The sequence below is a fragment of the Diabrotica virgifera genome, chromosome 6, assembly GCF_917563875.1.
Source record: "Diabrotica virgifera virgifera chromosome 6, PGI_DIABVI_V3a".
Lineage (NCBI taxonomy): Eukaryota > Metazoa > Arthropoda > Insecta > Coleoptera > Chrysomelidae > Diabrotica > Diabrotica virgifera.
This window is the reverse complement of record NC_065448.1, coordinates 178,881,838-178,894,920: the sequence shown is the minus strand read 5'-3', so window position 1 is coordinate 178,894,920 and position 13,083 is coordinate 178,881,838. Positions and strand designations below refer to the sequence as shown.

Below are 13,083 nucleotides of genomic sequence, written 5' to 3'. Positions count from 1 at the left end.
AAACGAGACTTCATCATTATGAACGCTGATCTCGCTTTTCCTATGCGTTGTTTTATTTCACTAGAGTGGTCTCATTGACTGTTTATGTAGGTACCAAGGTATGTGTAGCTGTCCACTCTGTCAATTGGTTGTTGGTTAACCAAAAGCCGTGTATGTAATATATTTCGCTCTTAATGACTACCATTACTTTCTTTTTTTTTTTCGTATTGAAATTCCATGTTCACTACTTATGTCTTATATGCGCGACATTATTCTTTGCAAATCATCTAGGCTATCTGCAAAAACTACTGCGTCGTCGGCATATCTAATGTTGTTTAGATCTATCATCTAATCCAGTTTCCTCCAAGATAATTTATGAGTATGTGCAGCTTATCATGTTGTACTCTATCAAATGCCTTTTTGTAGTCGATAAAACAAATATATAGCACTTAGACAGTCAATAGAGCCTCTCGGGTGCCTAAGGGCAAGGCATTGCGGAATCAAATCTTTGTCCGTGATACTTGTTCTTCGCATTTTTTATATAGGTATTCTGCAGTATATTACTTTTAAAAATGTTTTAAGTAAGTGGTTCATTAGGCTAATTATTATTCTGCCTCGCATGTTGAAATGAGAAATGAAATGAAAATGTGAAATTTTCCGAGGAAAAAACTTTCCCTGTTGAAAAAACATTCAATATGAAAAAAGTTATTGTAGTGAGTCTGTTTTTCAATTGACTTACGTATTTTACATTTATTAAAAATACTAATTTTATACTCGATCTTCATTCTGAGAATTAGCATAATTCTTTTTTGGTCATTTAGATAGGCACTTACTTGTATTTCAAATAATTGCAAATTTCTTTAGTTTGAAATAAATCCTTTTGAGCAGGTAAAGAATTACGAATTGCCGTATAATACAATATTAAATAATAAACTATATCCAAATGAATGAACGTTTAGTATCTATTAATGAGAATTTACCCTAGGCAGGTAAAGAAAGGATTAACAACTGTCGTCTGTAAATGCAAAGTACGATTAAGATCGAGATGTGCCGAGCCTAAGTTGCAATACATGGCATCAATGCGGTGTCGTTCAGAGAACTAAATTTAATAATAAAATATATCTACGTGCTGCCATCTATTCAAAGAACTGTTAAACGTTAGTTTAAAAATTGGCCACCTATTTTGACCATAGCGTACTAATACCCCCTTAACATCTTTATGTATTCTTCATCATATGGTACCCATATATCAAAAAATTTTAAATTTTCCTCAAAATTAGGATCTGCAACACAAAATAATGCTTTTTGTTTCTTACATAGAAACATCTGTAGCTGCACTTGAGCTTTGTATTTGCTGTAATTTCCATATTTTTTGTTAAATAGTTACAAATAGTTTTCTCAGATTGAGGACATTTTATTTCAACTACAAACTCTTCAGATATAGCATCTGGAGAAGCCCCAAATATTGGATGCCTGTGATTTAATTGTAACCCAATATGACTGAGTTTCATCTTTAATTTTTGTTCTAAAGCTTTAATTACAGCATCCTCAAGCCTTTTTCCTCGAGACATGGCTTCTGTAGCAGGAAGTTTGGTTACACCAAGTATTTGGTTAACCAGGGAACCATCTGATTTTTTGCAGTGTGCTGCATCATAAATCTTTGATGCAGTTATTCTTGCATATCGCAGGTCAAACCATAAACCGGAATTAGACTGTTCAATCGTTATTGCTGCAGCTTCAGAACATAGTTGGGGATCCATTTCCTGATAACAAAGTTCTAGAAATTCTGAAAAATTCAGTGCCATTTCCGAAGAATCATTTTTGCTAACAAAATTTAACATCAATTGGTGTAGTCCAAGATGTTGTAAAATTCTGTTAGGCTTGAAGTGTTTCAATAACTGACTCTCAACATTATGTTCTAGTCCTTGGTTCACAACTTCCTGTAAAAAAAGTGAGCTTTCTTCATCTGAGCTCAGTTCTTCTTGTGCTCCAAAATCCTTCAAAGTTAGGTATTTAACCGAAGTTCCAACTTTGGAAAGTTTACTCTTTGCCCAGTAACAAGCAACTTCAGTTGGAGAAGGTTCTTCACTCCTTCTGTGAAGCCACATCAAGAGTGCTATGGAATGCTTACATCCACCTAAAACAAAGTAAATGCTATACTTATAAATTATACCCAAAATTAATATCATTTCACAGTATGTATTTGCTATCCTTTACGTTCCATATTACAATTTAGATTGGAAGCATTTAAAATGTGGATATATCGAAGAATGTCCTGGATAGACAGAATAACCAATGAAGAAGTACTAAGAAGAATAGAGAACAATAGGGAGATACTGGATTCCATCACAATAAGAAAACTGCAATACTTAGGTCATATAACAGCAGGTGGTGACAGATATGAACTCCTAAAATTAATAATGCAGGGAGAGATTCAAGGAAGGCGCAGCATAGGTAGAAAAAATTGTCCTGGCTGAGAAATCTCAAAAAATGGATTGGATGCAACTCAACTGAACTCTTTCGGGCTGTATAGTGCCAAAAGTTAGAATAGGCAATGATGATTGCCAACCTTCGTCACGGAGATGATACGTAAATAAGACATTCCATAAACATAAACAGTTTTTAAATAGCATAAAAGACAAACCATTTTTTTTAGTCTTAAAACCGTAGAATCTCAATACACCTATACACGACTAAAACTAATCTGATATTTACCTAGTATATTTTTTAACAATTTAAAAATATTTACCTGAAGAGGCAGCACAGTCATGGCACTGAATATTTAACACCTTTTCACATTCCTCATCAATATTGCAAGTTACAGCATATTGTGTTTTCCTCACATTGTGTTCAGGTGTCATTTTAGCTTTAACTGTGCACACATTTTTATCCCTTCGAACTTGCACCCATCCAACAGCAGAGTCCCCATAAGAAGGCCTAGCGGATCTGTAAATAAGTAGAAATATTTAATAAGTAGGTACCTAAGTAGATGTAAGTTGTAAGTATTTTTGTGCCTAAACATATTTTTATTTCCAGTAACTAAAAATATATTGTCATTTACACTTCATATTATTGCATATTATTCACATTATCCATATTATTCACTTAACTTATTATAATGATGTTATTCTCTAAGGGCGTAGGCGCAAAATTTCGCGCCAATGTGTTTTACATGCATTCATTTTTTTCTAATCCTGCGAAAACTAATAAGTATTTTTAAAAAATTTAAAAGCAGAATGAAAGATTACATTATTACCGAGGGCCGAAAGTCCCTTAGAATAACCAAAAAGCTTCTTTTGAATGATATATTTAAAATTAAATATCACACTATTTAAATTTTCCCCTGTAATAAATTTTTTTTACACCTGTAACTAATTAAAATAAACAGAAGTTTTCAGGGAATTTCGGCCTTGGTAATAATGCAATATTTCATTTTGCCTTTAAATTTGTCAAAAATGCCTATTACTTTTCTTAGGATTCGAAAAAAAAATGAATGTATTTCAAACACATATTGGCGCGAAATTTTGCCTTAAGGGGATGGATACGAACTTTCTGCTTTAATGCTATTTAAATGGGATTCATTCTTTTCGAATGCTGAGAAAACTAATAAGTATTTTTGATAAATTTAAACGCAGAATTAAAGATTACGTTATTACCGAGGGCCGAAAGTCCCTGAAAACTTCTATAAATTTTAATAAGATACAGGGATGAAAAACTAAAGAAAAAATTTAGTGTGATTTTTAATTTCAAATATCTCATTCAATTTATTTATTCTAAGGGACTTTCGGCCCTCGGTAATAAAGTAATATTTCATTCTTTAAATTTCGTTTAAATTTTTGAAAAATACTTATTAGTTTTCTCAGGATTCGAAAAAAATTATTACATATAAAAAAATACATTGAAAATTTTGACAGGCGCCAAAATTTTGCATTCTGTTCCTTTCCTCTTAACTTTAATAAGTTTTTACTTGTATGAAAAATACTTTTATCGATTTATATTACTTATACGTATAACTATTAACTATGGTTTATATCCTACCTGTTAGTTTTAACACCTCGAACTTCAGCAAGAGAAAAACTTTCGCTGTTTTTGATGTAAGTCGCCACCATAAACATATCCACTAAAGGTAAATTGTCAGACTGTCCCTTTAAAAACCCCTCGTCAGTCATTTTAAAAAAATTATTTTACAAAATGTAACACACTTAAAACCTTTAACAGTATTAAAACAGGCTATAATACAATGAAAACGTTATCAAATAATGCCAGAATGCCACGTGCATAAAATGCAATCGTTGACCGTTGAAAATGCAATACCGTTATGATACCGTTGCAGTTGCAGCGTTGCAATACCTATTGTTTTTACCCGTTTATAGGGATGACCAACGACCGGTTTGACGCAACAACCGATTTCGCCCGCTGAAAGAATAATTTAAATTCTGCAGTTTTTAGTTGCTTATATTTATTTCATAATAATAAAATATGAGTTTTTTTGTAAACTGGGGTTCTTTTAACAGTATTACATAACGTTTATTAGTAATATTTCTGAAATTTAATTTTTATGCAAGTTCCCCTTTGGAAGGTACACAAAAGTTTGGGAGGGGTTTAAGGAAACAAAACCCCATAAAATTTTTATGGGGTGCACAAATTTCACTATAATTTTTTGTTAAGATGCTCCTTCCATAAGAATGCCATATGCCTATTTTTAATAAAAAATCTCTAATAGTTTTCGAAATATTGGAAAAAATTTATTTTCATTTTGTAACTTTATAGGGCTATAACTTTTTTTATGTGCATATTTGTACTAAGGTAAGGTAGGTTCAATCAACATATTTTTGACCCCAGAATCTATGGTATAATTTATGACCATTCTTTTCGGGACACCCTGTATAATTATTCGACAAATTTAATTTTGAACTCTACTGACTGCTTGTTACTCCTAAAATTTTGAAAAAAAAAATAAGTGAAGTAACTGTAGATGGCACTTGATTGAATCTCCCATCATATGGCGATAGGTAAAATCGCTAGTGCTGAGTAAAATATAAGCAATAAATGTAGTAAACGACAGTAACTTTTTGTATTTTTTATTTTTATACGTTGTAGGTAGATAGTTGAATGTGTGCACCGAACAAAGTTGTAAGCGCCACATCACTCGTTTTTATGAAATCGAAAAAGACATTTTAAAATTATAACAATAACAAGTTTAAACATTTTAAGAGTTAGTAATATACTTAGTTTGTAAATACAAAGTACAACCTGTATTACTCACCCTTAAAATGTATAAACTCACCATTATCACATTGTTAAAGCTTTTTCTTAGACTTCTCAAAAATAAGCAATGTGGCGCTTACAACATTATTCAGCAGAACCATTCAGTTGTTTAGTTTTAGAAAAATATGTTTTTTTTTAAGGAAATGGTTGGTACGAACCTGGTATTTCATCTTATTACTATTTCACTATTTGCAATATATATTTGTTGAATAAAATATAAGCAATAAATGTATGCAAGTAACATTTATTTTGTTTTATTTCACAATTACACCATATTCCCAAATACATCTATCTAGGGATAGGTCAAGGTTAAATACAGTAAAAGTAATTTAATAAAATATAAAAACAAATCAAACTAATATCGTAGTGCAAGTGGTTTTATTAATCATAGGTATAGTCCGTCCCCTCTAACTTTTCTCATGTGTTACGACTTATTTTCAAACAAATTAAATCAAAACCTAAAGTGAACCGAACATCAATGTGTGTATATACATTTTGTATACTGTATACTATACACATCGTCATACGTTTCACTTTAGGTTTTGACCATATTTGTTTGAAAATAAGTCGTGACGCATGGGAAAAGTTATAGCGGACTGACTATACATACCTACATTATACTTTATATATGTACACAACCAGATTCACTTTTTTTTGAGATTTGGATGTGCACTGTTGTTGACGTTCGGATTTTTCCATTATTTCTGAATTTTACTTTGGTACTGTGCAGGCATTTTACTTGGCGAGACGTTACCAAAATAAAGTTTGGAAAAACCGAATGTCAACACCAGTTCACATCCAATTCTCAAATAGAAAGTAAAACTGGTCGTGCTGTATACAAATATATTATCATCTTTTGAATGAGTTACATAAATGTGTAAATATAATTATTATATTGCCAAAAAATACAACATCGCTTATTCAACCCATGGATCAGGAAATAATTTAGCAGCCAAATGAATATATCAAAAAGTTTTTAGATGAAGATAACGCAGAGGATACAAGAGGGCAGCATACCTTGCAAAACTTAACTGTTACAATTTGAAATCAATGATTTGTTAAGTTTGCTGGAGCATGGAAAGGACAAACATTAAAAAAATGGTTGGAAGAATTTGTTTGATGGACAAGATGCATGCATATATGTAGAAGGGAAGTTCCTGATTTTTGTAGTATAATTCATAATAATTACGAAGAGGAAGTAACCCTAACCGCCAGACTCAACTTGCGATTTGTAGTCGCACGATTGAACACATTGTTTAAAATACAAGTCAATCCATGATTATTTAGGCGCAAATGGATTGACTTGTATTTGAAACAATGTGTTCAATATTCAGGACTACAAATCGCAAGTGGGGTCCGGCGCCGCAAACACCAAAACATTCCATGTATGTTCCTAGAAGGTAATTAATTAAGGTAATAATAACACAAGACATTGAAAAAATTCCTATTGTATAATAATAATAATATCCCCAAAAGCACAAGAACGTTCTGAACATCCCAGAAAATCTTGTGTCAGCATTTTAAACATTCCCTGAGTGTCTTATTGGAACAATCCATGAATGTCGATGAATGTTCTTTGAACATTCAAAGTATATTTTTTAGACATTCCCTCGATGTACCATAAATCTATCCTTGCTGATGTGACAATACCTCCTACCTGTTTTTCCATGAGTTTTGGTAGGAGACGACATTTTTTTTTAAAGTCACCTCATGTTTTCATATGTAAGTTTTGACTTGTTTTGCAGTAAATAGATTGTTTAATTTACACAAAACAAGCCAAAAATATCATATGAAAACAGGAGGTGACCCTAAAACAAGTTTTTAGTCTCTCTTACAAAACTCATGAAAAAACAGATAGGATGTATTGTCACATCACCCATGATATGTGGCCATACCAAATAATACATTCTTGATAAATATAAACATTTTTATTGCACAAAATCTTTTCATACATTTTTTAATGTAATTTATTCCTAAATATTAAAAAAAATGTGTCACATTTGCTTTGTAAATCTTTCTTTTGCCTTTCGTAGCCACATATTCCATTACCTTCCTGGTTTTTTGTAGACCACTTCTCTAAGCTGATTCTAAAAAAAATTAAAATAAATAATAACTTTTCTATTGTTTACAATTAACAATCAGAAGAAATATTATTTACAGGTAATAATATGCAATAATAATCATGAATATTTTGTATTTTGACAACGACATCTGATGTGGAAGTTGAAACGTTAATAAAATTAGTTTTTCAAGTTAAATTTTGGCTTATTTCCCCATTAGAATAGTTAATTACAAAAATGCCACAAATAATTAGCTTTAGTACAATAAATAATTCAGTTTCATACTCTAGACAGATTTATTGTTATTCATTCACCAATATTATTTCTAGTTATCTTGTCGTTTACCTAGCACTACTACAAGAAAACAAAGAATAAAGAAAATTTAAAACAGATTTTATAATCCTTACATAATAGTTTAAACAAAAAAGATCTAGAGTAAAACTAACAAACCATAAAGAACAGCAAAAATCACTAATTTCCAACATGTTTCCAACCACAAATTTTTAGGATAAGTTATGATGTGATCATGTGATATGACACCCCCATCCAGTTAGTTGACAGAGACATCTTAGTTGACAGTTGAGGTATTGACACTTAAGATTTGTTTTTATTGTTTACTATAAGTATTTGTTTTATTATATTTATTGTTTTTATTATTTACTTTAACCTATGATTATAACTTAATTCTTCCGGAGGGACCGCAGATGTTCGGATACAATTAGCGTCTATTTGCAAAGACAATGACGTCGACTTTGCAAAGTAACAAGACACTTACTCAACACACACACACACACTACACATTACACCTGAGTTAGTAATAAGTTATACAATTACGTGGCTAAAGGTTCTAGTACTAAGCCAAGGCCAGAATCAGAGAAAAAAAAACTTAATTCTTGTTTTCTATTTCTGATGTTTTTATTTATTTACACTGAATATTAATTTGTTTTGTTGTATATGTAATCCACTTCACAATAATTAAGTATGTGATATATTTGACTTAAAATAAATTCAAAATTTTTTTGTAATTGGGTGACAATTGACAATGTCAACTTATATCTCTGATGTAGATAATGACATGCAACAGTATCTATATTGTAGGGACTGTATTATTAATTAGGTCAAGAATATTACCTGTATGACATAAGCTATTGGGGCAGCACAGTCTCTCAAACAAACAGATGAAAGTAAAGTTCTGTCAATATGTTTTCCTAAAAAATGTTGTTGAACATAATACACTATTTTTGCTAGGTTTCCATACTCCTCTATTGACAAATCTGATCCATACTTCACGCCTTTCAGGATCTTTTGGAAACCTAAAAATACAAATATATGATTATAATTGGACCAAAATTGTGCTGCAGTTAATAAATTTCTAGGTGTTTGAGTCCTTATTTCGAAATAGTCAATTGTAATAACTGTAATATTTCCATGAAAAGATTATTTAAATGAATTTGACATAGTTTTCTTTAAAATGTCTATCAGGCCAGAACACAAAATTTTTTAACCTAAGGCACATTATATACAAAGTATTTTTGAAATAAGTTGATAAGTTTTGAAACATGTTAAAAATGTAATTTTTAGCACTCCATAGTAGCCTTAAAAACGCCACCTTAAAGCACTGGGTGCGTTAAAATTTTTAAAGCAATGCAGTAAAAAGTAAAATGTCAAATTTTTAAAACTAACGTCAAAATATTTATGATTTGTTAACCTTAGTAAGGCGGTGCAGGTGCATGTGCACACCAGACCTCATCTTCTCACCTATCTTTTTTAATTTTTGTTGATTTTTGTCCATTTTTTTATTCGCATCAAATTCACTTCTAAACGCATTCCACCCATCACAGCATTTAAAACTCTTTGTGTTTACGGCCTTTTTTGGTAAAATGTCTGTAGGGTGCAAATGATGAAAATTTCATAATATCCTGAATTGGACGTTTTGATATTCCACCTGAAGCTATCAGAGCTATGTGACAAGGTCGGTGTTACTTATGTCAGAAAAAAAAGACAGAAAGTCCCTGCATAACTGTATTGCGTATAAAAACTGTGTGTTGCTCACTCCGTGAAAAATTTCATGTGTTTGCCTTGCAACGATAATATTTTTTTTAAGAAGAAATGAGTACTTTGTAAAATTTTGTTTCATCTTATAATATACAAGTCCTAATTGTCTTTCAAAATCAATTTACCGAGGTGCAAATGCACCCCGTACCGTCGTTTACGTAAGAATCTAAGCACCGCGTTATGAGGGTAAACATTAATATTAATAGTACAATTTGAAAAATGAATTTCTTGCACTGCAGTTTTACCGTTTGTAGAAAAAATATTGTATAATATACATGTTAAAAGTACATATTTAAGGCACTCATGTGAATTGCAGAATGAGAGAAGCTTCAAATGCATGCTGTAAAATTGTTCTTTTAACACTTATATTATAAATAACTATTAAAACTATCTTAAAAATATTGTAATTTGCTAAACCAGTATAATATTTAGTTTTGACATCATCATTTTCTATACACAAGATACAGCTAGTTTCTTTAGCTGATATTTTAAATCATGTGGTAATGTTAATGACATAAATGTATTAGTTAATTTTTCCATTGTAATATCTGTGATAGTTTTTACTATTTGGCAAAATCTTGTCTTCTACTAAACTAGCTTCGCCATTTTCCACTTTTCTAAATCTACTGAAGTAACACAATCATTAATGAAAAATGTGTAAAATCATTTACCTACCTAGTATTTGCAGAATATAAGACAGTCCAGTGCCTTATAAATGATTTCAATAGGAATAAAAAGGCAAATTTTTTCTTGTAGGTACCCTATTCCCTTGATACTGCTCCCCAATCTGGATTGTTATCCTTAAGTCGGCTGGTCTTCCTATAAGATTAAAATGTTATTAACATTTTCAAAAATGGTTAATGTTGTAACTTACCAGATATAAAATGATTAGAGCAGACAGGGAGCATTCTTCATTTCATAAGTAAAATCTTTAGGTTGTAATTGCATTTAACCTTTCAGTTCAGTTTTAATACTTCCAGAGAAAATGTTAAATTAATCTTTGTACAACACAAAATTACACAGAAACGCAACTAAAATAATCTAAAACCACTAAAACACTACTGAAACACATTAAGATGATAGAATCATGATAAAATAACATTTTTTATGTTTGTTTTGTTTACTTCTCAGCCGCCATATTGACATAATCTTGACAGGTTGCAGCGTTGCCATCCTTATCACTTTCACCAGTTCATAGGGAAAACCAACGAGCGCTTTGACGTCACAACCGATTCCGGCCGTTGAAAGAATAATTAGTTTTTAATTGCTTATATTTATTTCATAATAATAAAATATGAGTTTTTTTGTAAACTAGGGTTCTTTTAACAGCATTAAATATCGTTTATCAGTAATATTTCTGGAATATAATTTTTAGTCAAGTTCCCCATTACGGAGGAGTTGTTTTACGGAAGGACGGATGAGCAGACGGAAGTGAATAATTCAAAGTTTTCACATTTTTTCAAAATTTGGTGAAATCTAAAGTCGATGATACATTTGGTCTAAACCGGTCCTGTATAATATTTACGTTTGCGCAATTTTGCCGATCAAATCCAACTCGGCTTTCCATTCCACCTTCCACCTTTACCCCCCACTCTCCCAAACATACTAAACGTCAAAAGATCTGTGATCCAAAAAAGTATTTTGGGATTTTCAAACATTTGCCCGGAATTTTTGGCTTTGAAAAATTTAGTTGCGAATCGATGGCGAGCTAGTGCTAGCGGAGAGAGTTACGAACGAAAATGACTGATCGATCTAGAAGGTTAAGTTACGAAAACGCGGGATACCTTTCGGGAAAAATGGTCAATGTAAATGATCTTAGTCCTAGGAAAACAATGATTGTTTTGGTGATAGTGGTGGGTTGTTTCGCTGTACTGTGGCCTAAAGTATTTTATCCCATGCTTGTGGGATCTGCGAATAATAGAATCAAACCCAGTGCCATTGACAGGACCCAAGGTAAATATATTACAAATATTTTTTGCCAACATTTTACCTTAAATCATTACCATTTTACCCTAAATTATTAAATATACTGCGCGTCAGAGAAAACGGACTACCCACAAAATTTAAGAAAAGAAATTTGTCTTCTTCTTCTTCAGTCTGTTTGCATCCACTCCTGGACAAAGGCCCCCATGAGCTCCATTCTTCTCTGTTTTGTGCTATTTGGTGCCAGTTTCTCCCCATTTTTGCTTTAATGTCGTCTAGCTATCGTTTTTGTGGTCTTCCTCTACTATGACTGTGCTTACGTGGTCTCCAATGTACAATGTTTCTCATCTACCTTTCAATGTCTTGTTGTGCCACATGTCCTACCCAGTTCCATTTCATTTGCGCAATTCTTCCAATTACATCTTCCACTTCTGTCCTGCTTTACACATCCTCATTTCGTATATGTTCCCTCAGAGACGCTCCTAATATAGCTTGTTCGATCGCCCTCTGTGTTGTTCTCAATCTATTGTACCTCTGTAAGTGTCATCGTCTCCATTCCATAGGTCATACCTGGTAGAATACAACTGTTGAATACCCTTTTCTTTAGATTTATTGGTATTTTTTTGTTTTTCAACACATCACTGACTCTTCCTACTGCTGCCCAAGTTATTCGGATTCTTCTAGTTATTTCTGTCATTTGATTCTGTTTGCCTAGTTTGGTCGCGATTTTTATCTTTCTATTTTTTCTTATTTAAGTAAGTCAAATTAAATCTATTGTGTATTGAGTCAGTTACTATTGTAGCATGTAACCCGACATTATCATTAGGAACAAATGAAAAACAAGGAAAAATTTGAGAAAGTCATAAAGGTATTGAGAATTTCGATATACCATTACAATTACAGTTATAATGGGCTCTGGGTTCACCACCGTTCTGGACGACATTCATCATTTGGTTTGGCATAGAACTGATCACGTTTTGGATGTCCCTTTGGGGAAAAGTGGATGTTGGAACAGGTATATGATGTCTTATATGTAGTTCGAGAAGGCTCCCTATATGCTCAGTAGGATTAAGGTCTGGACTTTAACACATTGACGGACACTGCATCAAATGTATATAAGCTACATTAATATATAAATTACATTAATGGAAATTAGATGTCTATAGACGTTGTTGTCCGTCAACATGTTAAGCATGCCAATTCATTTTTAAAATACCAGCATCTTCAAGATACTGTGTTACAATCCAATAAACCCAGCATATAGCATCACATGTTGTTGAAGGATCTCCATTATGTATCTGTGTGCTGTTAATGCGACCTTTCCAATCAAGATGAGATCCATGTGTGCCTGGAAAGAAATCCCTGCATAAAACATTACGGAACTACCTCCAAAACATAAGAAATTCCCACGCAAAAGCATGTGAAGAGATTTATACCTCAGATATGCACAAAAAGAGCTGAAGAACTGTTCAAAATGAACAGGAATCAGCTCAAAATTACTACAGGTTTCCTAACTGGACACTTTCCAGTAAAAGGACACCTACACATGATAGGACTATACAATGGAGATCTGTGTTGAGGACTATGCAATAGAGAGACCTAGACAGTCAGACATATATTGTGAGATTGCGAGGCTCTGGACCGCAAGAGATAAGCAATATATGGAGACTGGAGACCAAGTCCGAAAGTATATGGCACTAACCCAATGGACCTTTACAGGCTAGTGAAGGGTACTACTATATTGGATTGGGTGTCATGAGAACAAGAATGGAAGTTGTTCTGAAGCTATTTCCTTGTG

At 32.3% G+C, this 13,083-nt stretch overlaps 2 protein-coding genes and 1 long non-coding RNA gene across 7 annotated transcripts in view; 1 reads left to right on the top strand and 2 right to left on the bottom strand.

Annotated features, from left to right (window-relative positions):
* Positions 1 to 4: 4 nt before the first annotated feature.
* Positions 5 to 2,978, bottom strand: LOC126887052 (uncharacterized). The gene is made up of 2 exons (XM_050654374.1): positions 2,729 to 2,978; positions 5 to 2,116 (listed from the first exon to the last, which is right to left on the bottom strand). The coding sequence occupies exons 1-2, from the start codon at positions 2,838 to 2,840 to the stop codon at positions 1,239 to 1,241; spliced, it is 990 nt and encodes a 329-aa protein (XP_050510331.1). The 5' UTR covers positions 2,841 to 2,978; the 3' UTR covers positions 5 to 1,238.
* Positions 2,979 to 7,160: 4,182 nt separating this feature from the next.
* LOC126887054 (uncharacterized) lies at positions 7,161 to 10,520 on the bottom strand. The gene is made up of 4 exons (XR_007698939.1): positions 10,237 to 10,520; positions 10,038 to 10,181; positions 8,439 to 8,620; positions 7,161 to 7,334 (listed from the first exon to the last, which is right to left on the bottom strand). It is a non-coding gene; the product is annotated as an uncharacterized LOC126887054 (long non-coding RNA).
* Positions 10,521 to 10,970: 450 nt separating this feature from the next.
* The window catches only part of LOC126887050 (glutamic acid-rich protein), a 141,821-nt gene continuing 139,708 nt past the window's right edge, over positions 10,971 to 13,083 (top strand). For 2 of the 5 annotated variants that reach the window (XM_050654370.1, XM_050654368.1), the window contains exon 1: positions 10,973 to 11,315. In XM_050654370.1, the coding sequence (XP_050510327.1) occupies positions 11,102 to 11,315 (214 nt within the window). In that variant the 5' untranslated portion in view covers positions 10,973 to 11,101. Of the gene's footprint in view, positions 11,316 to 13,083 lie in introns of all 5 variants that reach the window. The other 3 variants (XM_050654372.1, XM_050654369.1, XM_050654371.1) reach the window with 3 other exon arrangements.

Coding starts and splice junctions, on each gene's coding strand:
- LOC126887052 (XM_050654374.1), bottom strand. CDS start 2,840: ATGACACCTGAACACAATGTGAGGAAAACACAATATGCTGTAACTTGC. Junction 2,117..2,728: donor TGACTGTGCTGCCTCTTCAG/GTAAATATTTTT, acceptor ACTTTGTTTTAG/GTGGATGTAAGCATTCCATA.